At 40.1% G+C, this 25,432-nt stretch overlaps 1 protein-coding gene across 8 annotated transcripts in view; it reads right to left on the bottom strand.

Moving 5' to 3' along the window:
- Positions 1-25,432, bottom strand: part of TACC2 (transforming acidic coiled-coil containing protein 2) — a 298,693-nt gene that overhangs the window by 221,910 nt on the left and 51,351 nt on the right. For all 8 annotated transcript variants that reach the window (XM_072624400.1, XM_072624428.1, XM_072624443.1 and 5 more), the window contains one exon: positions 20,064-20,245. In XM_072624400.1, coding sequence (XP_072480501.1) covers positions 20,064-20,245 — 182 coding nt within the window. The remainder of the gene's footprint in view (positions 1-20,063; positions 20,246-25,432) is intronic.

Here is a 25,432-nt window from a genome sequence, read left to right as displayed (position 1 = left end):
GGAGACTAGATGTCAGCATATTAGTCCTGGAAGGGTCCTTAGTGAGAGAGTATAATCCCTGAGGAGCAGAGAACCTGCCCAAGGTCACTGAGATGGACTGGAGCAGATCCAGGACAGGAACCCAGCTCACCTGATTCACAGGAATCTTGCCACTGTGTGACACTCCCCCTATCCATTAAAAGTGCCCTCACTCTTATGCAATAACTAATGCAAGAAATCTCATCTGTGTTGTTCTGATATTAACTTATGCTAATTAATAGCTGATGGGAGAAGGGAAGGAAAAAGAATAAACATTTATTAAATTAATGCCTACTACTATGTGCCAGGCCATGGCGCTACAACCCTAGGAAGTAGGTGCTATTCTTACCCCCATTTTACAGTTGAGGAAACTGAGGCAAACAGAGGTTAAGTCACATATCTAGTAAGTATCTGAGGCTGGATTTAAAATCAGGGCACTGTGCAACTACCTGCCTTGCTGGGAGAAAAAAGATAAGAAATTATACACACACACACACACATACACACACACACACACAACAAAACATGAGAAACAGATTCAAACTTCAGAAAGTGAACTAGAAAGCACAATTTGAGCTACAACTGCACATCTGATATCCTCAAACATACTTCTTATATATCAGAAGAAAAGTCCATGTTATATGCTTTAAAACAAATATCCATTTTGTGAGGGACAGCATGGTATAGTGGATAGAGGGCTAGTCTTGGGGTCAGGATGACCTGAGTTCAAGTCTCTTTTCTGACACATTATGTTCATCCTCCGCTGCCAAAGAAGACCATTTCTGACACATGCTGACAGTGTGTCCCTATGCAAGTTGCCTACCTTCTCTTATACCAGATAACTCTTCAAGACTAAACTTTCACCAACCTTCATGAGGAGAGACAGTCTCCAGGCTCGGAAGTCCCCATACCAATAAAACCATAGGTACAGACCAAAAAAAAAAAATCTGCATGTGGAATAAGTTTGAAAGGAATTATTACCCTCCTTTTATAGGTGAAGGACCTGAGGTTCTGCCTAATACAGCAGGCAGAACATTAGATGGGGAGTCAAGAGACTTGGTGCTGATATTTTCTGGCTCTCTGACCAAAGAAAAACCACTTCCTCTCTAATGGAGCTAATCCTATTATTAAGACCAAACACCAAAATATTGTGGAAAAGTACAATATATATATTAAATCACTCTGAAATGTAATTGATCATTATTATCATTACAAATACTAACCAAGGTCATATAACTGAGACTCAAATACACTTATGAATCAGGGAGAGATTGTGCTGGAATTCAAAATCTGGCTGGAGATAAATCTATATACATAGATTTTCAGTCGTTGATTTGTAGTCATTTCAAAAGTTGTTCAGTGTATGTAATACCTTAGCAATTTTTTTAAGCTTTTTATTACTTTTCTACAGTTTTCCATCAGCACAAACTGCTCTAGTTAAGGTAATTAGATTCAGAAGGAATATGGTTCCTCAAGCCCATTATGGTTTTGCTTTCCAGGAGTAAAACAACAGGGAAATTTGAATAAATGCATTCTAAATCATCAAATCACAGAACTGGAAAGGACTTCAGAGGTCAATGAGTTCAACCCTTCATTTCTACAGTTGAGGGAAACTCAGGTACTAAGAAGTTAAGTGACCTCTTATAAAGAGATGTGTGTGTTCATCCTTCGTTGCCGAAGAAGACCATGCCATCAGAGAAATAATGACATGACTTGTTCTTGACTTTGTTTTGAGTGAGAGGGGCTATCTTTATAAGATACCCGAATGCACATGGAGTAGCAATCTGGCCACGTTTGCTATGGATCTACTAACAGAGATCAGTCACTGACTAATGATGTTGCATAACTTTTCAAGGTTCTAGAGTGGAGTAAATTTATAGCCTTGTTCCTTTTTATTGGCCAAAGGACATGCCAAGGAACAACAGGCCATTTCTGCTACACAGAACAATGCTGGAATATCCCCCAACTAGGAAAGATTTAGAAATTGCTAATGTCTTTTGACTGTGGTAACTCCAAGTACAGTCATGGATATGAATATTTTATATAATAAATACTATTGGTCATTTAATCACAGCACCAAGGGAAATAATTGCCTGGTAGAGATCAAGCCTTCTAGTGCAGGTAAATTAGTGAGGTACCCCCCAGTTTCAAGAAACAGAAAGACAGCCCAGTAGGGTTCATCTAACCAGCTTTCATCAGCAAGTGAATATTTAGGCCTAACCAAAGACAACAAGGTAATGGAGTACTATTACACCTGAACTGGAAAAGCAATTCCAGCAAGTAAGTAGGGTAAGAAACACAGTCATTCAAAGCTGTGAAACAAGTCCAATCTGTCCTAACAAGTCACATAGGCCTCTGTGGTCTAGGCTAATGGGCTCCCCTGTCATCATCATATTTGTCCTTTGTTGCTGAAGAAGACCATGCCATCAGAGAAATAATGACATGACTTGTACTTGACTGTTTTGAGTGAGGGAGGGTTGTGTAGGTCACCAGCCTCACTTCTCCTTCAGAGCCATCTGAATCCAGTGACCAGATATTCATCAGGATGACTGGAGATGGCCCAGGATGCACCACTCCAACACAGGAACATGTACTGAAACTGGCTTCTTTTAGATATCATCAGAGAGAAACTTTGCTTCAATGTCACCACTGCCAAAATTGAAGAATTCTGAGCAATGCAAATTGTACATTCATGTCTGAACATAAATGAAATTTTTCTATGGTGATATCCAAAACATAGAAGCTAACCTGTGAAGCATGTTCAGATTAGAATAATGGTGTTTCTTTTTATGTACCACATTTTCATAATTACAGTATAGGGAGTAGAAAAGAAAAAAAACCCTGTATTGGGAATCAAGAAACCTGGGCTCCTGAGCTCTATCCCTATCCTGTATGACCTTGGAAAAGTCATTTTCTTTCCTGGTCATTAGCAATTTTCAATTCCTAATATTCTATAATACTATCATAGTTTGTCACAAGCCCTGCTATACGTTACTTTTTAGGAGGGAAAATACCAAGGGAAGAGAAGAGTGTTTCTTCATCTGCTATTTTAGCATTCTTTGATCCAGAAATAAAACTGAAAAAATGAGTTACAGAAAGAAAAAGGGAGGAAGAATGAAACTGAGATAATTATGTCGAATACCCTATATTCCAAAATGACCATCAAAGAAAGAAGAACCCAGGGGAAGGTGCTAACCTTCACATGAGGCAAATACTGCCTAAATCATTTGTGGGGTTGCTGTTGACTAGAGCAGGGATCCTTAACCTGGTATCCACAGACCCCAAGGGCTCTGTGGATAGATATTTTAAGGGATCAATGAATTTTAAAAAATATTTTCTATTGTTTTTTTGCAATTCTGTGTTTTTTTTAAACTATGCAATTAAAAATAGTATTCTGAAAAGAGGTTCATAAGTTGCAACAGATGCCAAAGGGGACCAAGACACAAAACAAGGTTAAGAACCCTGGACCACACTGTCCCAATGGAACTTACAGCCATCAACAAGGTCTCCATGGAATTCAACCTTCCTCTCTATGGCACTATTTATTAAGAATTTTTCTACAGATTGAAACACTTTGATCTCAGTTCATGAATTTTCATTTTGACAAGCACTACAAATTTAATTACACCCTATTTATTAAACTAATGATAGAAGAGTTAAGTAGTTCATGAGATGTACCATGTGTCATTCAGAAATGGAGTATCCCCATTTAGGTCAGTTTTAACCAATAAATATCCAAATAGAGCCCAGGCCATCAGGTGTACAGGCAATTAACTAAGCCAAAACACTACTCATTTCCATTCCTCTGCTAGAAATCCACTTGAGGTAGGTAAATGGCTATAGACAACATTGACTGAAATGTTGTAAACAAGAAACAAGGTTATAAATTTACTCCATTCTAGAACCTTGAAAAGTTATGCAATACCACCAGAGAGTATCTGGGCACAACCATGCCAGTCAATGGGCAACTTTGAAAGAAAAAGAGCCTACATTTTCTTGCATATGAGCTGGATGCTGGTTTTTCCTTGGTTCCTCAATAGCTATTTATGTCAAAGCCAGATTAAAAGCCACTCGCTAGGAGCAGATTTGCCAGGAGGGGAAATTTTTCAGAACTAATCTGTTTAGGTCTGTGCATTAATTACAGTCCACAAAATGTCCTTTTATGCTTCTGTGATTTAGACTCAGTGTTCAAGTTGGTAGGACATTATACAGAGTAAAACCGAGCACTCTTGTGGGCTGGGTAGACACCACAATGGAAGGCATTCAGTCTTTACAATGGATGCCCTTTCTGAATAAAGTCTATGAGGATGCAAGGACTGGACCACATCCTTCAAACTTTTTGCATGAAATCAGACTACCACTACAATAAATGGAAGTAAGCTGGGAGGAACCAGGGACTTACGGTAGCAAAAATAGACTACTGGCAACATTGCCAATTTTCAGTTTGATTGTGAAAAATGAGGGAAAGAGCCACAAAACAACTCTGACTGGAAACAGTGAGAAAGACAGACAGACAGGCAGAGACAGACAGACAGACAGAGAGTGAGAGAGAGAGACAGAGAGACAGAGACAGACAGAGAGAGAGACAGAGACAGAGACAGAGAGAGACAGAGAGACAGAGACAGACAGAGGCTGAGAGAGAGAGAGAGAGAGAGACAGACAGACAGACAGACAGACAGACAGACAGAGGCTGAGAGAGAGAGAGAAAATCATTCCTAAAGGGCTGGTGACCAGAGCTCTGGGTTTTTTCAGAAATTTCTGACCTATTCCGCCATCTTCCCAGAATGCCCCAAATTTTCTCCCTATAAATTCTCAACATAACGTGACAGCCAGTCAGCAAACAAGCATGAACATTCTCAACAAGTCTTCTAGGTCAGAATAAGATAAGTAAAACTTATCACTAGAATTAGCTTACATATGACTTCATGATAAGCACATTTGATATAATAACAATATCCCACCTACTGATTTTTTGGTTCACTTGAGTATTATAGAAGCAAAACTAGCATCATCACATTTAAATAGAGTTAGAAGGCACCCTAAAGAACATGTGGTTCAAGGCCCTCATTTTCTAGAGGAGAAAATGAATTAGAAATGAGGCTTTTGGTAGATTTGAAGGTTAGTTTATAATGTGTATGTATACATGCCTCATTTCTAATTCATTTAATGCACACGTATATGTGGAATCAGGGACTGGACTTCTGATTTTATTGATATAAGGAATTCCTTGATGGGGAAATTAGGTCTCCCAATGAGTATCAGCATCTCCTCTATAACTTACAGTCTTAGAAAGTTGTCTAGAGCACTGAAAGGCGAGCAGCTTGCTTAGGTTGACACAGCCAGTATGTTCTGATAACTGTTTTTCAATATAATTGGTTTTCTTTGCAGTCCTACCTAGTTAATTTTATGCTTTTAAAAATATTATTCTGAGAAAGAGTGCATAATTCTCACCAGACTGCCAAAGGGGCCCATAACATCAAAGACGTTAAAAACCTTCAATTTATTCCAACTCCCACATTTAATAGAGAGATTAACAAAAACCAAAAAAGATAAAAGGACTTGTCCAAGGCCACACAATTAGTCAAGAGGAGATTTGGGACTCATACTGCATCTTTTGGTTCTCAGTCATCTCTCCACCATATTCCTTGGCTCCTTTCTTTAAGTCCAAGCAGTCACTGATATAAACATTTTAGATATATTTGGGGATAGGAGGGCACTTCAGTCCCCTTCAAGTCTAACCATATGCTGTGATATTGGTTCTCCCTTGTAATAGAGATACCCTGATATCCTTCATATATTTGATCTGCCAGATCTTAAGAAGATTACATACATAGGCTTCTGTTGTTCAGTTGTTTCACTTGTGTCTGATTTTTCATGGCCCCATTTGGGGTTTCCTTGGCAGAGATACTATAGTGGTTTGTCATTTCCTTCTCCAGCTCATTTAACAGATGAAGAAACTGAGGCAAAGAAGGTTAAGTGATTTGATCAGGATTACACAGCTAATAAGTATCTGAGGTCAGATTTGATCTAGGACTGGCACTGTATCCAGGGCTATTTCTCTACTATTTTCCCAATTACCGAGTTCAGAGCTTGGCTCACAATGGGGTGCTTAGTGTATGTTTTTGACAAATGTATACCTTCAGTTAACACATACATCAGGGTAAGAGCTATATTCCCTAAAATAAATGGGAAAGGGAGAAAAAAATCTTGCCCTGTTGGCAGAACCAAGAAAATTTCCATGTGCTAAAAGTTAGAACGTAATATTTAATGGAGAGAGGAACTTCTGTGGAATGGTGTTCAGAAATCTTGACAAAGTGGATTCAATTAAAAATCCACAGGCTCTCACTTGTCCAAACACTGCTCAGTCAGAGGATGCCTGGGGACTCTGCTGACCTTGGCAGCGCTATAGGGCTCAGGGCCAGACTTTAAAACCCAGTTTCATTTCACAGATGCGCATGAGGAACAAAGTGCCCAGCATGACTACAATACAGTTGAGAGGTCAAAGTTGAAATACTTGTTAAAACTCAACAACTAAATGGTGGGAAAAATTCTTCCCCAAATATAAAATTATTGGCTATTTTGTCTAGATCTCTAAATACTCGAGCTAGAACTCCATCCCTCCTCTGCCTCACAAAGCTTTCAGTATTGAAGACACATTTATTTGGCACCCAATCTATGGGGCATTGTGCTAAGTTGCTGAGGGAGATTCAGATTTAAGTAAGATGATTGCTGTCCTCACAGAACTTACAATCTAGTAGGGAAATACACATATATTCAAATAACTTGAATGCATAGAAACAAGTAAGAGAGATGTAAAGCCTGGCAAGAAAGTCATTACCAATTTGGCAAGGGGCAGGAAGTGGAGAAGAGACTTTGTGGAAGAGCTGGCATTTGAATTGTGTGTTAAAAGAATTTAACACACAATGGAGATCGGAAGGGAAACAGATATTATAGGCACATATAACCACTGAACAAAGATATGGCGGCAGGAAAATATGCAGTCTATTATTGCCTTTTTTTTTCCGGTTGTGTCTAACTCTTTGTGATCCCATTTGGAGTTTTCTTGACAAAGATACTTCTGTGGTTTGCCTTTTCCTCTTCCAGATCATTTTAAGGATGAGGAAGCTGAAGGAAACAAAGTTAAGTGACTTGCCCAGGGTCACACAGCTAGTAAGTGTCTGAAGCCATATTTGAACTCTTAAAGATGAGTCTTAATGATTCCCAGCCCACTGTACCACCACGAACAACAAAGTTTTATTTTAGCCGATGGTCTTAACTACCTCCTTCCTGCATCCTTTTTCAGGTACTAATAAAGGCGCCCAATGGTTGAACTAAAGACAGAGGATCAAAAATCATCAAGAGAAAAGCAAAAAGCCTAGGTAATCTAGAGCAGGCAAGGGGTTGAACAGTAAGTCCTTGAATGGTTGCAAACAACTTGCACCCCTTCAGCCCTGAGTGGGATAGGTTTAGTGAAGACTTCTCAGATTGTAATTCTTCTCCCAGGGGTGAGGTAAGGCCTAAAGTCTCAAGGTTACAATATTTTTAGAATAAAATAGTTCCATATAAGGATATAAAACCGTGTAGTGTATTAGGGTCTCAATGATTGGACAAAACTTACATAATTCCTCAATGTCTTCATTTCAAAAGGGATTGGTTAGATTTCGTGTCTAGAATGTAAGACCATATTCTCAGCTAATGAGGATAATGGTCAGCAGGGGAGGAGGGACTTGCGTTAGGGTCTATATAAATCACTGCCCCTTTCTTTGTCTTCCGCTTTCCTACTCCTACAGGTTATCCCCGCTTCTCAAGAATCGAATAAATCTCTTTTCTGTCATCACTTTGAGAGGCCTCTGAGTAATTGATTTATGTAGGGACCTGAGCCATCCCACACAGCCCTGAGGAGGCACTGAGTAAGAGAGCAGGGCAGGGGTGAGTGGACTTTGTGTGACTCCTAGGTAGGAAAGCCACAGCTAGATTTCCAGCTCATTTCCATTTGCTTCTGACAAACATCCAGAGGTGTAGTCCTTTCTGCTTCCTGCCTCCTGCTTGTAGTAAAAACGCACTCCTTCCTTATGAAAGCAACTTGGTTTTTATGACATTTTCATAGAGGCTACTAAAGGGTTAAGGCTCAGGGTGACTCAGCTCAGCCATTAAATGTGTGAGCAGCAAGTCCTCTAAAAAAAAGGGCCATGAACTCAAAGATACAAATTGACTTTCTGCTATTGTAGCATAGGGTGATCTCAGACTCACTACTTCTCTCTGGGTCTTAATTTCTTCCTCTGTAAATCAATAGGATAGGACTAGATGACCTCTAAGACCCCTTCTGGCTCTAATATTATAGGATTCCAGTGATACTATTCCTAAACTTCCCTCACCCCCAGAAGGAGAACAAAAGAAGAAGAAAAAGGAGGAGGATGAGAAGGAGAAAAAGGAAGAGAAGGAGAAGAAGAAGAGACACTAGGTTTTGCAGTCTCTCCCAACGTGTGGTTCACTTGGTTCAGTTTTAAAAATTTTTTTTCACCAAGACATAACAAGGCAGCTTCTTCTCAACCAAAAACACAGAAAACATGTCTGTATTTTGTAAACTATGAAATTATTATGGCATCACAATCAGGTTGCACGGTGTAAATATTAAATCTTATGGGATAGCTAGGTGGCACACTGGATAGAGTGCTGGTGCTGGAATCAGGAGGACCTAAGTTCAAATGTGGCCTCAGACACTTTCTAGCCATGGGACCCTGGGCAAGTCACTGTTTGCCTTGGTTTCCTTATCTATAATTTGGGGGTAATAATAGCACCTATGTCCCAGAGTTGTTTTGAGGATTAAATATGAACCCAGACCCTCTGATTCCAAAGACACTGCGCCACACTGCCTTCTACTGGCCCAGCTGCAGCTAAGAATAATCAAAATTGCAAGGAATCAAAGGACGATGGGAAAACACATATTGGGTCCAGGGAAATGAACACTGTCCACAGTGAGCTGTACGCAGGCAGTAATAAAACAGTGATGAATTGTTTTGCCCACACTAACTCATAAAAGCTGCCTACTAAGGTGTGTGAGGCTCTCCACTGCAGAGGGCAGGATGAAATCTTCTGACATAAGGAAGAATTTTTGATGCTCGTTCATAGCATGGTCAGCAAGTGTCAGGAATAAGGGTTTTTTGGCTCTTGTGCCTCAAAATGAAGGTCATCGTTGGTTTTTGTTCTTTTACCAAGAATACTAAAGCTGCTAAGTCTTTAGTTCTCAAGTTCCTCCCTGTAAGTAAGGTAAGGGCTTTGGGAACATTACAAGAAGTCTTTCAGGCGGATGTCAGGCAAAAGATTGATTTCTTCTTATAAAGTTCCACAGTCCATTACAATGGAAAAGTAATAGAGTCTAGGGGATTTGGGATGAAATTCCGACTCTCTCACTTCCCACTGCTTGTGTGACCATGAAATCGTAATTTCTCTGGGTTTCTCTTTCCTTATCAATAAAAGGGATAGAGTAGAGCAGATGACTCCTAAGGTCCCAAAATGTTCCTGACCCAAACTTTTCTAACTTCATTCCGCAATATAGTAGACACTGTAAGAATGGGGGTTATCATTAATCCTGTGCCCCAGTGTGGAAATTATTAAGGAAATTATAAAACAGTTGATATTCTTTGCTAACCAGAATCATTGAATTTGTTTTCCCTTGTAGGTTAACAAAGAAACCATATGAAAAAAACCACAGCTCAACCTGTAATGTGGGCACAGATCATATCATACAGTAAAAAACAGAAGCAGTTTGAGGTAATGGAAACAGCCCTGAATTTGGAGACTGAGGACCCTGGGGTCAAGTTCTGGCTCCACCTTTTTTCCCCCTAAGTAACTTCCCCACTATAAGCCTCAGTTTCCTCATTTATCCAAAGGGGATAATAACAGTCATTAGGTCAAGCTCCCAGAATTATATTGGGGAAGGTACTATGTCAGCTGTGAAGCACTGGATAAGCCTGGGCAAGTGTTCTTCCAGTGGAGATAAGGTCCCTAGTACTGCCATTCTCCTTGGAATGTTTGGGGAACAAATGAGATCATGCGTCATGAACCACACTTTCTTTAGAATTGTAAAATGCTATCTAAACCTAAATCCCCATCACATTCCTCTTTCTTATAAACTGACAAAAGACAAAAATCAAGTTCTTCACTTCACATACTATTTAATGCAGTCTTTTCCACCCATCTAAATGGGAACTTGTCAGGAAATAGATTAGTTGGGAGCAAGCTGGTTAAAGATCAGAGACTCCCCAGTATACCACTGAGCAACTGTGTGGTCTTGAAAAAATTACTTTCTATCTCTGGGCCTCAGTTTCTTCAACTCTAAAATGAAAATATTGGACTAAATGATCACGAAAATTCTTTCCAACTCTTTGAGGCCCTGACTCTCCAGTTCTGGGCCCCCTGACCCCCTTTCCCCAGGACTGCAGAGAGTGAAGTAAGAATAGTGCAGGGAAAATGAACTGATACCAAAGATGACATCTCAGACCATACAAGACCACTGAGTCAAGATTCAAAATGTTTTCAAGACAGCTTCATTGAGAAGTTCTTCAAGGAAAAATATCTCATTTCTTTCCTGTGTTCTCCTTAGACTTCCTCCTAAGGAGAGGGCCAAAAATATTCTCAAAAAGACCTAAAGGGGAATTCTCTGCTCTTTTTTTTTATATATGTATAAGAGGTTTAGTAAAATGAGACATTTCTGTTTTAAGTTGGTATGAACAAAACAAAACAAAACATTGACACGTATAGCAGGCAAGTGGGAATTTAAGCAGCCAGCTGAGTGTTTCTTCAGCCTGTCCAGTCACTATTGTTAAGAGGAGTTGTGTAAAGGAATGAGCCCGCTGCCAGTGGCTAAAACAGAGAGCGCTCAGCTGTTTCAAGAGTTGGAACAGCTGCATGCCAGTCTCAGCCTGCAAAAGGAGGGGTAGAGGGGATCGGGCAAATGTTTCCCTTGCTCCAAGCTTTCCCAAGTGCCCTCATTTGGGGCTGTGCTCAGTGACAAGCCTGAAACTGGCAGGCGGTTCCAATGAGATAACATCCTTTTCTGGCTCTCCAAACCAAGTGAGGTTTTCGGAATGTTCTTTTCACTACTGTGTCCTCAATGCTTCAGTGAGGATGGAGCTGAGCTCTCAAGTAACCTGTGCTCCTGACACTTGCAGCAGAATAGGGGAAGGAGAGCAGCCCTACTTGGCCTCACTTCTCCACTTGGGAGTGCCCTGACATCCTATCCAGTGCCAGCATGAAGTCGAATAGAATTTCACCAATTTCTAGGCTCAGAGGCAGTTCTACAAGAATCTGCTTATTTTCTTAAGGTGAAGTCATTGAGCAAATCAGTGAAAAGCACAGACTAGAAATCAACTCGTTTACTTGTTTTGTTTTATTTGTCCAAATATATGATTTGGCCAATGCAGCAAACTTCTGGCATGGAAACTCCCTCTACCATTTAAATCAAGAATTTCTCTACAATTTATAGTCTTAGGGAGTTGTCTGGTGTACTGAGAAGTTTAAATGAGTTGCTCGTGGTTGCACAGCTACAGGCCTGCTACCAGTGCTTCCAATTCCTTTTACAAACTGGAAAATTGAGGCCCAGAGAGGTAACATTACTTGCCCAAAGTCATACCGCTGATCAGAAGCAAAAATGGAACTGAAAACAATGTCTGCTAACCATGTGGGGTTGAGAACTTGGCTGTATGTTGGGGATGGAAATATTTTTAAGTTTATTAGCTCTCTCTATCCAGGAAAAGCAGTTTCCAAATTATACTGGGAACCAATAAGGAAATTTGCAAACTGTGAAGGTTAAACATGCTGCATGTACCCACTATCCAATAGCTGTTATTTTTTCCAAGGTTGTTATTTTTTCATCTAATTAGCCATCTCAATACTTGTTCAGAGTAGACAATTATGAACTTACATGCTCACTAACATCCTGACTAGCTAAAAGACACCTGGGTGCAGCTACTGAGCTGGATCTCTTTTTAAGTCAGCCACTCATATCCCATTCTCACTACTCTAGGTAAAGCCAGGAAAAAAAAAAAACACACACACCAAAAAATACTTAACTCACCCAAGGGCTCCTAAAGCACCATACTTGAACTGTCTCAGAATAATATATATCAAAATGGCATGCTGTTCCTGCCATGCACTGGAAGGATTATTGTGTTAGTCTGAGAGTGTTTTATCACTGGGATCTCTTCCATGTCTCCATCAATTTTTTCTGTGTTTTAAAAAAGGGATATACTTATCAGGGACCAAATGTTTGACTTAAGGAACTTCTGGGATCATATTTACAGTATGACCTACGTAAGACAGTATAAAATATTGATTCATAATCCTGGAAAATGCTTTAGAAAGTTAGATTGCCAAATGTCTCTGGCTGCTCTGGAAAAGGCTGACTTTTCCAAAACCATAGGAAGGTTTGGAGGCTTGCCAAATACCTTCCCCACCTGCTGGCTGATGCCTGAAATTCCAGTAAAAGGCAGCTTCATTCTTTTGGCTTAAAGCTTTGACCCTAGTTAGATAGTCATATTCCCAGGAAAGTTAAGCTGCTATCAGTCATGTCCTCTTTAGTGTGAATGTTTTGAATCCTTTCTCATGATTAAGAGAAATGAGAAGGTTTGGGCTATGTCACAAGAATGGGAAGATGGAAAGGGAGGGTAACCCAAATTTTATTTATTTTGAAATTTTTTCCAAAAGTCAATATGACTTCTTTGCATAGTTCATTCATATTTGGATAGAGAGTTATGTGATTTAGTGGAAAGAAAAGTCAGAAAACCTAGGTTTAAGTCCCTTCTTTACCAGGTTGTGACCTGTAGGCAAATGATTTGCCCACACTAACTTTCAATCTCTTTAGCTATAGAATGAGGGGGTCAATAAGATTAGAGCTGCCTATGACTATGGGGTGGGTAGCTGGGTAGCACAGTGATTAGAACATAGGGCTCAGAATCAAGATGATCTGAGTCCAAATCCAACCTGACACTTACTGGCTGTGTGACCCTGGGAAAGTCACTTTACCCTCTTTGCCTCAGTTTCCTCATCTGTAAAATGAGCTGGAGGCTGAATTGGCAAACCCCTCCAGTATCTCTGCCAAGAAAATCCCAAATGTGGTCACAAAGAGTCAGACAGGACTGAAATGACTCAACAATAACAAGAGATTATGTGAGTGAAAACAACACATTTTAAAAGTTCAAGAGATAATTTCTGGGTAGTTAATCATTTTATTAATAATGCTACCATTTTATTAATAAAAGGATCCATGACACTCTGAAATGCCAAATAGCAATCATGGCTGTGGGGCTCACAGTTTATATGTCCTTGAAAGAGCGAGTCATCCTGAGGCTAGCAATCAACTCTGATCGGCTAATAATTAATGAGAGAAAATGAATATTGCAATGATAAGTGGACCTATTCTCAGGAGGGGCTAGGGGATGTAACTTTCATTATGACACCTCCAAATTTCCTCCAGGGAAATCTAGACAAAGAATCTATGTCCCCTACCCAACCCTGAGAAGAAAACAATGGGCCAGGAGTTTCACCTTAGATTAAATTCTTAGATTAAATTAAATAAGGTTGGGTGGGGGTAGCAATACCTAGATTGAGGAGAATGTTAATCCTATCTGCTATCATCAGTCTTGTCCTTTAGAGGCTGAGGACTTTAGAAAAAGGGGGAATGCTGGATCTCCCCAAGTCATTGGTTATTAATAATCATTTCTCAGGTGCCAAAGAAGTTGCCGGGTTGGAATCACCAAGATTTGGCAGCTGTTTGGGTATGGAAGTTGAAGGAGAGAAAAGAGTCTAGGAAGATGCCATGGTTTTACACCTGGGTGCCATCAACAGAAATGAGGAAGTTTGGTAGAACAGGGGAAGGAAAGGAAATAAGGATACGTTAAGCACCTACTATGTGCCAGGCACTGTGTTAATCTCATTTGATACAACAACCCTGGGAGGTAGGTTCTAAAGATGAGTTTGGGGGAAAATATTATTTCTCCTTTGGATATGTTGGACGTAAGATGCCTATGGGACATCAAGTGATGTCCAGCCTCTCACTGGAACCCTTGCATAATAATACGAAATTTATTCAGGCATATAATTTAATCTTTTAAAACCCATTTCGAATTTCTCCTGTAGGAAAAATTATACAGTCAGCATTAACTACTTTGTCTTCAAAGTAAAGCTAACATCTTGTATTTCTATCCAACTTTCAGATTTAAAAAGTGCTTGCTGGCACCTTGTAGAAACTTAATATATGCTCATGGAACTGACTTTTCTCATGATCCTATAAGTCATGTGAATATTATTTTCTCAGTTTTAAAAATAGCCTCAGAGTGATTAAGTGACTTGCCCAAAGTAACATAGTAAATAGGAGTGTCAGGACTCAGAAACACCTTTGCTTCCTTGAGGCTCAGTGCTTTGGACTCCCATCCCACCCCCAACTCTGTTGCCTTTCAAATGCTGTACTATAAAGTGAAGGACACCACTCTATAGAACTATACTCTTTTAAAACTTACTGTACTATAGAGTGAAGGAACGAGTCAGGAATTTAGCTGATTTGGTTTGGGGTTGCTGGGAAACCTGAAATGTCAGGGCACAGGGCAAGTCCACCCAGAAAGAATTCACACAAAACTTTTTCCAGTCAAGTGACAAGGTTTTTTGTAACACCAACAGGAGCTGGTGAGATTCTTAATGATGGGGTGATGGGACCTGCACCCCTAAAAGGAAATGACCATATGAATTTTCCCATACATTTCGGCCACCCAGATCACTGGCCTCTGCCCAAGGCACCTAATTAGCTTACTTGACATTCCTTTCACTGTAGATCTTGGCCTCCACTTAACATTCCTTAATCCCATCCAGATTGTGTTTTTTGTACATAAACATCAGTCTCACCTCCATTAAATTGCAGATTCACTAGGAACTCTACCCACTTCTATTGGTGTTATAATACACTGCCCCTTGACTGAAAGAAGGCTTGAATCCTTGAATTCCTTCCAGGCAGACTCAACTTGTACCCTGACATTTTGGGGTTCTCAGCAACATGACCTGAGACACTCACTAGCTACATTTAACTGCTTGTCAACCTCAGTTTCCTCATCTGTAAAATGGAGGAATAACAGTACCTGGGCAGCTAGGTGGTGCAGTAGATAAAGTGCTAAGCCTAAAGTCAAGAAGACCTGAGTTCAAATCCAGCCTCAGATACTTACAAGCTGTGTGACCCTGAGCATGTCACTTAACTCTGCCTCAATTTCCACATCTGTAAAATGAGCTGGAGAAGGAAATAGCAAATCCAATATCATTGCCAAGAAAACCCTAAATAGGGTCACCAAGAATTGAGCATGACTGAAACAGCTCAACAACAAGAAATAGGACCTACCTCACAGGGCTGATGTGAGGACCATTTTGTAAAGTGCTTTGCAAACCTTAAAATGCTATCTAAATGCTAGCTGTTGTTGTTTGTTGTTACTTAGGAACTAAGGATCCAAAAGACAGGTTACTAGTGAAAAGCTAATTAGATAATTAGACTATTAGATTATTAGATTAGTTAGAATTAGACTATTTAGAAGGCCATCCTTGGCCTTTTAAAAAAGGGCTGGCTTGCTCTTCTCAGGAGGAAATGGAGATCTGCTGCACACTGGGACCCAAAAAAGGATTTAATTGACTGAGACAAAGCAGTGTTTTTTATCACAGCCCCATCTTAAAGGGCTATTATAAGGGGATTTGGGATTTGAAGAATGCACTGCTATATAGACTTGCTATGCAGGCCTGTTATGCTTTTATCAATTTAAGTTTCTCTTATTTTTAAATACAAATCTCTCATAGAATGTGTGCATTATACAAGAAATCCTTTTTCTCCAACTAGCCCCAAAAGACAGCTGCTCTTCTTAAGGACAGCATCTTCTCATTCAAAAAAGACCTCTCTGGGAGTGTTTACTTCCTGTTGGGGGTGTTAGTGAGTCAGCCACAGGACAGGGAGGGGTAGAGGCTTTATCCCATCCCATCCTATCCTGACCCATCCTGGCATGTCCAGAGTATGGGTGTGGAGCAGGGATTTTACAAGAGTGTTGGGGAGGAGTAGAAATGAGCCACTTCAGAAAATGCTGGGCATTTATAAAAAGTTGTCTTAGTCCATTGGAATAGACTTGCTATTTCATAACCCAGATAATATTTTTAGGCTTGCTTAGTGTTTTTAGGGGTGGTGGTTGTTTTGTTCTGGTTTTTCTAGGGCTAAAAAATTTCATTTCTAGACGGGCTTCTGATGATAGATTAAATTTACACATTTTCAATTCAATTAACATTTATTAAGCACCCACAACTTGCCAGGCTCTAGGCTAAACATATAGATCAGCCTGCAAGTGCTTTATGAAACGTTCTTCCTTTTAATGTGAAGCCCTATTTTTTCCCAAGTCATTTTGCATTTTTCACGGGTCTTTCCTCTTAAGTTGCCACTCCCCAAAACACCAATGGATTTTTAGTTATAAATGAAAATTCTTCTATGAGAAGTCATGGTGATAACTTTAATAAACATAAACGTCATTTTTCCTGGAGCTAAGCAGAATCTAGAAATTATAATTAAAACTTGACAGTCCACCGTAATCCTAACAGCTCCCCACAAATAAAGAGATTGGAAACCAGGCTAACAAGATAAGGAGCACTCTGCCTCTGGGCAGACCAAAGATATCTAGGCTTTAGAATGTCAGAACTGAGAGAGTTTCTAACAAGTTCACTTTAAAGATGATGAAATGAAGAATCAGAGAGGCTGAGTCACCCTCCCTCCCCATCCCCCATGCCCTTGAAGGTCACTCAGCTAGTTGGTGACAGAAGGCCAGTTTCCTGGAGCCGGATCCAATTCTTTTTCTGGATTCTGCTACATAGAAACATCTGTTGATAAACAGAGTTATCAACACACCGACATGTTGGCATACTGAAAAGTCATTATGATTCTGTTTCAGGACAAAGAAAGAAACAACCATCCAACACTGGAATGACTAATAGCCTAGTATTCAGGACATTTAAGGCAGGAAATAATGGATCTGTCTCTTAAGGACTGATGATAAATAATATTATCTTTCATATGCAAAGAAGACTGATCTACCGTTGGTTTTGATTCTGTTTTACAAGAGTCAGTGAGCTGATCTACCCACAAGATGCTACCTTGTGACACAGTGCATGACAGCTGTCTGGGGTTAGGCGCATGGTCCAACTATGCTAAGTTCAAAAACAGCAACTGACATCTATATAGAACGTTAATTGCTTTCTTTGTAACCACTCTGTACAGCACAACTATTTTTATTTCTCTTTTACAGAGAGGGAAACTGAGGCCCAGAGAGCTTAAGTTACTTGCCCAAAGTCAAATAGCTAGTAAGTGGCAAAGTCATGACTTGAATCTATGTCCTCTGGCTGTAAATACGTTGTTTTTCTCACTATACCACAGCCACCAGAAATGTTTGGTTTAATTTCCAGTTAACCAATAGGGAATAAACATTTATTAAGCCCTTATTATATGCTAGGCACTGTACTAAGTGCTTTACAAATGTTTATTTTGATTGCCATAATGACCTCAAGGAGAAGGTGCTATTAATATCCCCATTTCACAGTTGAGGAAAGTGAGGCACACGGAGGTTAAATGGCTTGTTCCGAGTTACATAACTAATAAGGGTCACAAGCTGGATTTGAAGTCAGGTCTTTCTGACTCCAGGCTAGTGCTCTATCCAATATGCCAGCTAGCTGTCTTTAAACATGAAATAAAAATAATAGCTAATATTTATATGGTGCTATGTGCCAGAAATGGTGCTAAGTGCTTTAGAATCATTATCTTATCAGATCCTTACAACAACCCTAGAAATTAAGTGCTATTATTATTCCCATTTTGCAGTTGAGGAAACCAAGGCAGACAGAGCTTACATGATTTGCCCAGGCTCACACAAGTTATTAAGTGTCAGAGTCTGGATTTGAACTCAGATCTTTCTGTCTCTAGGTCCAGAGCTCTATCCACTGTGTCACCGTGCTGCTTCTAATCAAATAGACCAAAGACATACATATTTTATTTTAAAAATTTATGAAAATGACCTACGAAAACCTATAATTCTGGATCCAAGATCCATCTTTTTCATTTTAATTTCCTCTGTCCCTTAAGTTGAATTTCTTTTCGAGTCACTAAGGTGCTAGCACAGTGATCCAAACTTTAATTTTGCTATTAAAATTAGAATCATAGCTCAAGAACCAGAAGGGGTCCCAGAACCCATCTAGTCCAACACCTTCACTTTGTGGCTGAGTAAACTGAAGCCTAGGGAGGTTAAGTGACCAATCAAGGTCTCACAAGCAGAAGGCAGCAAAGACAAGATTTAAACCTATCTATAAAATGGTGATAACAGCTTACTTCAGGGGATGTTGTGAAGATCAAATGAGACTGTTTCCTTTACCAAAGTCAAGTGCTTTGTGAATCTTAAAATGTCATATAAATGTCAGTTACTAGTCTTAGGCTTAGGAATCCCATTCTCCCTGCCCTTGTGTTCTTGTGTAGTCTCAGTGCCTGACACATAGTAGGCATTCAATAGCTTGTGTCTCTTGTTGATAAAGATTTAGTATCGGGAATAGGAAGGTCCTTCTTTTGGCAAGTATGGAAAGGGACTTCCTTCCTATTGCATTTCCTTTCCAGTAAGAAGCAAACACTCTGAGAAAAAAAAAAAGTGATGGAGGCTGAGGTCACGAGAGGCAGAACCAAAACCCAGATCCATAAACCACTGAAGGACTCTCTCAATCACAATGAGAAAAAGAATGAAACTTTAAGTGTCTGCCAAGGGTGGTTTCTATTGTGCATAAATTTCAAGAAAAAGAAATTAGTCATTAATTAATTTCATGGTCATATTGAGCTAACTAAGTCATCTGGTTGAAAATAGGAATTAAAACCACGATGTAGTTACTAGTGCTAAAAAAACACTCTAAAGTGGAGCAAACTTTAATAAAGGAAAAAGGGGAAAGGGAACTCCAAAGTATAAGAGAAGGGTGAAAAGTGACACCATTCTGTGAGGGCTGGTTTCTTCTCTGGGACAACAACACTCAATCTCAGTTGCTTCCATTTCCCTGCAAAAATCTTCCACTCATACCATGAGAGTAGCCAGTCCCTCCTTCCTAAACCACACAGCTAAATCACATAATGAGTCATGTTGGCCACTTGCAGAAAATGAGGGAGAGGAATGGGGGGGAGGTTGGGATTTCCAAACACCTGTAGTCAATTGTATTTATTTTAAGCAGCCAAAACCCCAAATTGGAACCTCTTTGCAGAGTTGCTGTGGCTAGAATCTTTTAGGAATGGCTATGGCACAGGGTACTTTTAGACCTGACGGAAAATCTCCTGTGTTCGATAGTGTCATATACCAGAGGAAACAGCAAGGCTTCTGAGTCAAACAAATCCACATGTGACTGGTCTCTTGGGAAAAGAGTCATCAGGGATGTTCTTGCTGTGTTGAACCTAGCCAAGAATCAACTACGCAAATCAAACAATCTGGATTTTAGTTAATTTCTGGGCCATGCCCATCAATTCTATCTGGGATTTGTTCTTTGCCTGAGTTTACCATCCAGATGGTAAGTTGCCTATTGCAATAATCAGTCCTATCATCAAGAGAGACAAGAAGTGGACACTTCAGAAAGGTTTTTTCATTTTCTCAATCTTACATTTCAAGATCTGCACTTAGGAGTCTATGTGAAAGTGGACTCGGAGGGAATAAGAAACTTTAGTGGGCATATTTATTAGATGGATGGAAGAAGACACCCCTGTCTAGTAGACTATATTCGCCTTCAGGGCCTGAACTGTTTCTCCTTTTGTCTTTGTATCCCTGGGGCCTAGCACGGTATATGCACTTAAGAAATGCTTACTTGATTTGAATTTTCTAATACTCTGGCACAAGTTGATTCTAAAGAGAGAGATGAAACCTACTAAGGGTGATCTGATGTTAGTTTGGATTATCTAAGCAACAAGCATCCAAGCAGTCACATGCCAGATCATGCTGTGACCACAATTTCCTTAAAAAATGTGTTCCTACCTGGTGGCACTGCTCAATAATGTCGGTGTAGTTTCAGCACAAGGCACAGCTGTAGTTGGCCAGACATCAGGGGAGTTATTGCTGCTACCAGTGTTTCCAGTTTTCTTTCCCTGTTTCTGTTTTATATCATAACTCTTTCCAGCAGGCTGTGATGCTTCTGGTGCAAGAGTCGGTGACACCCCCTGAAACAGAGAGAAGAGTTGGAAAAGCAAAAAAAGGGAATTAATTAATGCACAAAGAGAGGAGAGGGGACATTGGCAGACCACTGGTCTCAGTTCTGTCACAGAACAAAGTTTTCAAAGTGGGAAGTAATCCTAGTTTCTTTATTCTTGCCTCCCCATTAGAAGCCAGGAAGCACCTAAAGCTTTGAGCTCCTCGCTATGATCTACATCTATGGGTCCAGGGCTCGCCATGTTTGTTGTTGAGTCACTTCAGTCATGTCTAGCTCTCTATGACCCCATTTGGAGTTTTCCTGGCACAGATACAGGAATGGTCTGCCATTTCCTTCTCCAGATCATTTTACAGATGAGCAAACTGAGGCAAACAGGGTGAAGTGACTGAATCCAATGGGCCAAACTTGAGGGCCTAGAGGGCCTCATGTGGCCTGAAGGCCACAGGTTCCCCACCGCTGCAGACTCTGTCCACCTCTGCTCCCTGTCTCCCCCTCACAGTTCTAGCAGACCTTCCAGGATCTTGTTAACTGTTGCCCAACTAGATTTTTCCAGTTTGCTTCAGTAGACAGAGATTCTTCTGATTTTGACTTCTCTTTGGAAATTATTTGCCGTTACTGAATTTCTCCCCAATTAGCTGGTGTCTAGATTCTATCCAGACTTTTCTACTGCTGTCCAAACTGCATAAATCCTTAATCTAGGTTTTGTGAACTTTTAAAAAAATATTTTTATAATTGACTTCTTTTGTAATCCTATGTATTTTATGTTATACATTTAAAAACAATATTCTGAGAAAGAGTTCATAGGCTTTATCAGTCTTCCAAAGGGGTCTATGACACAGAGAAAGGTTAAAAACTCTTGGCTTAAAGTGAAAAGTCAGCATTTATAATGATTTATTTGGCTTCCTACCCCTGTGGCGACCCAGGTCCCTCTGAGAAAGCCAGTTAATTCCATCTGCAGGCTTAGCCTCACCCTGGGATCAGTCTAACTACTCCAGAAAATTTTAAGAACGTGTGTGGGTGTAGGTGTGGGTGTGGGTGGGTGTGGCACAGGGAGGTGAGAGTGGGATTTCTTCCCCAAGCAAATCTGTCTAATCTTTGATCCTTGCCATCCTCAGTTTGGCCTATCCAAACGCTAACAATAAAACAGTTCACTCTTTCTGGAGACAGTTTAAACATTCTTCCAAACTGTCCTGAGTAATCCTAATTTCACATGCAACGTCTAAAAAAGGCCAAGTAACATCTTCACAGAATTGCAGAACTTGAGATTTGTAAGGGAAGCATCCAAGTAGTCTAACTCACAACCTGAAGTGGAGATTCTTAATTACTCTTTGGAACTTCATGGACAGATTTCAGGGAGTCTTTGAACTTGGATGGGAAAATTGCATCTTTATTTTCACTAATCTCTAATTGAAATTGAACATTTCTTTAAATTATTGTAAAACATTATTTGGAGGAGGAGTCTTCAGTAGTCTGTTAAAGGGATCCATCACATACACACACACACACACACACACACACACACACACACACACTTAAGAACTTCGGCCCTAAAGGAATTTCTAATTTCAATTTCCCCAGTGAATAGTTTTCCAGTCTCTGCTTGACAACTACCAAAGAAGGGGTACTCAGTACCTTCCTAGGTATACCAACTGATGAGATAAGGGGTAGTCTGAGGCAAGTAAGTCAGAGTCAATGATGATGGAGGTTATAAAGTTGAGTGACTGGAATGCCCTCAGCAAAAATGGGTAAGTTTGGAGAAAGAGTGGAGTTAGGAGGAAACCCAAAACAAGCTCCATTTAAGACATGCTGACTTTGCGATAACCATTGGACAGCCTGTTAGAGATGTTCTGCAGGAACAGGGGACTCTGACCTATACCTACACACCTGCATCTTGGAGTCTTTGCATAAAGGTAGTTGAACTCATGAGAGAGAAAAGCAGACACAGAGAGAGACAGAGAAGAAGAAAGTCTGTGGCCAAAGGAAAATAGCGTAAAAAACAACATTTAGACAACAGTAATGAAATTGAGAGACAGTGGGATGAAGTCAATGGAGAACTGACCTCTTTTTTTTTTTTTTTTTTGGAAACTTAAATCAAAGCCTTATTTGATAGAATTACAGAATCTCAGAATTGGCAAGGACTCCAGAGGCCATCTAATCCAATCCATAGCTGAAAGATAATCCTCTCAACAACATACCTGATAAGTGGTCACCCAGCTTTTGTTCAAAGACCTCCAGCGAAGGAGAAGAGCATTTATGACCTCCCAACGTTCCCCATTCCTCATTTGTAAAGCTCTAATTTGTTAGGAAGTTTTCTGTTGTATCTGCCCTACGTTTGCCTCTACTACTTCCACCTGTAGTTCCCAACTCCTCTCTGGAGACAAGCAGAATAAGTCTAATCTGTTTTTCACTTCACTTAAAGCCTTAAGTCTTCTCCTAGCTTGACATTGCCCCTTCAAGTGACATCATGATAGTCTTCTTCCAGGTGCTCTCCAGTTTACCAATGTGCTTCAGTTGTAAGAGAAATATTATATTTTCATTTATCCAGTCAATTTGGGGGATCCACAGCAACACTGGAACATGAAAACCAAACATTTTTTCTAGGGTTGTTCCCTCCATACAGGCCCCAGATCAGGGATTCTTAACCTCTTTTGTGTCATGAACTCCTTTGGAAGTCTGATGAAACCTACTTAGAATAATGATTTTAAATTCATAAAAACAAAATGTATAGGCTAGGATTACCAAGGAAACAAATTATATTTGAATATAGTTATCAACATTAAAAAAAAAAATGCCACAGATCCCAGATTAAAAATGCCTGCAAGAGGAAACTGATTTTAAAATTAACATATTTAACAGCCTAATACAAAACAAACAACAAAGTTGTTTTGGGAATGAGGAGAATCAGCTGTTTCAAATATTAACCAGCTGAGCAAACAAGAAATATGGCTGTATAGGCATGTAAATAGCTAACTGAAACTTTATATATAGAAGAATAGACCTTGGAAATCACCTAGTCCATTCCTCTCATTTTTTGTTGTAGCTGAGTCATTTCAGTCGTGTCCTACTCATTATGACCCCATTTAGGATTTTCTTGGCAGAGATACTAGTGATCTGCCATTTCCTCCTCCAGCCTATTTTACTGATGAGGAAACTGAGGTAAACAGGGTTAAGTGACTTGTCCAGGTTCATATAGCTAGTAAGTTTCTGAGGTCAGATTTCAACTCAGGAAGATGAGTCTTCCTGACCCTAGGCCTAGTGCTCTATCCACTAGGCCACCCAGTTGTGCCTCCTCTGCCCCTACATTTTTAACAAAGAAATAAGAGTCGAGAGATTCAATGACTGCCCACAGTCATACTGTCAAACCCAAGGTCTTTTGATGTCTTCCATCACATTACATTGCCTCTCAACTGCAAATGTAGTCTTATAATTGCTTGGGTTAAAAAGATCATCTGCATGGGACAAGGAAAGGAGAAATGGGAGAAGATACATAGAAATGATAGAAGCTAGGTGATGAGACCTTAATAATTAGGATAATTACCTTAGCTCTTCATGCTCTTCTGGATGTGAGACAGAACCAGAGAATGAACATTCATGAGAAAAAGATGGGAGGATGTTAGTGGGCTACAAGTTCAACCCAAGTTAGGCAGCCCTAAAACCTAATGGGAAATTAGGCTCCTATTCACGATAGCAAAAAGACAGCCATGCTATTGAAGCACAAGCAAAAAGCAGAAAGGCCATGGGTGTGGAGGGTCTGGCCACGTGTCCATCGTCTGAGGACATGATTAGCTAAGTTCTAAGAGGCAGATGACAAGATGATGAACTTTTTTGTCCTCGGAGGCTCGTGAAAGTGTTTGCTAAGCATGGAAAGGCTGGGATCTGCATTAGTGAAGAGAATTCCCACATTACGATCTCTGAAATCACTGACCTGTTAAAGTCTGTGAAGTCGAAAGTATTCAAAACAAAGAAAGTTATAGTCCCACCAAACTCTGCCTCAGCCAGACTGCATCTGGAATAGTGTATTCCGTTGTAGCCACTATATTTTTTTAAAGGTCAGTGATGATTTTGAGTTTGTCCAGTTGTGACCAGGTTGGCGAGAGGACTAGAAACTGAGCTATATAAGGATCATCTGAAGGAACTGAAATGTGTAGCTTGGAAAAAAAGACTTGGAAGAATGCCATAACTACCTTCAAGTATCATGCATTTCAGGGATTAGATTCAATTTCTCTTGGCTCCAGAGGTCAGAGCCAGGTTCAATAAATGGAAAATGAAAGAGGAAGATTTCCGTTTGATTGGAAAGGAAAAAATTTCCAGGCAATCAAGTTATCCAGAAGTGAAATGGCTGCCTTAGGATAGATCAGATTTAGACAACAGGACTTAATTGGTTCAGCGTCCTGATACCACAGTCCCAGAATTTCAGTTTTTTTCCATATTGCTTTCAACTGCAAATGTAGAGTCTTATACTTTCTTGGGTCAAAACCAAAAGCCCATCATTTGCATAGGACTAGTAAGGGAGAAACATGGGAAGATACATAAAAGTGAGGAGATGGGGAGTTAGGTGGAGCAGTGCACAGAGCACTGGGCCTGGAGTCAGGAAGACTCATCTTCTTGAGTTCAAATCTAGCCTCAGACATTTACTAGCTATGTGACCCTGGACAAGTCCCTGAATCCTGTTGGCCTCAGTTTACTTATCTATAAAATAAGCTGCAGAAGGAAATGGCAAACCACTCCAGTATCTTTGCCAAGGAAACCCCAAATGGAATCACAAAGAGTTGGATACCATCAAAATGAATGAGTAGCAAGTAATGAGAAGACAATTGCCTTACCAGATAATTCTCATCATCTGCAACCATGGATTGTCCCATTCTTTGTATGTAGCACGTGCCTGCCACCTATTAGGCATTTAATAAATACCTGTTGATTGATGGGTTGAACTGCAGGAGTTCATCAGTGCCTGGCACAGAGTGGGCACCTAATGAATACTTGCTGATTGACTGCCCGATAGAATCACTCTCTACTCTAAAATCCCCAGCTTGAGACAGAGTGGATCATTTACACAGATAAGTAAAGCACATGATGCTTCCTGTGGCTATAGATGAAAGGACCACACTGGGGAAGGAGACACCCCCAAAGACAACAACATTTGATATACTGTTATTGATATAACATTTAGCTAACATTTTTAAAGTGATTTAAGGTT

The sequence above is a fragment of the Notamacropus eugenii genome, chromosome 1, assembly GCF_028372415.1.
Source record: "Notamacropus eugenii isolate mMacEug1 chromosome 1, mMacEug1.pri_v2, whole genome shotgun sequence".
NCBI classification, from domain to species: domain Eukaryota; kingdom Metazoa; phylum Chordata; class Mammalia; order Diprotodontia; family Macropodidae; genus Notamacropus; species Notamacropus eugenii.
The sequence above is the reverse complement of the archived record's forward strand: the minus strand, read 5'-3'. Positions and strand labels throughout refer to the sequence as shown.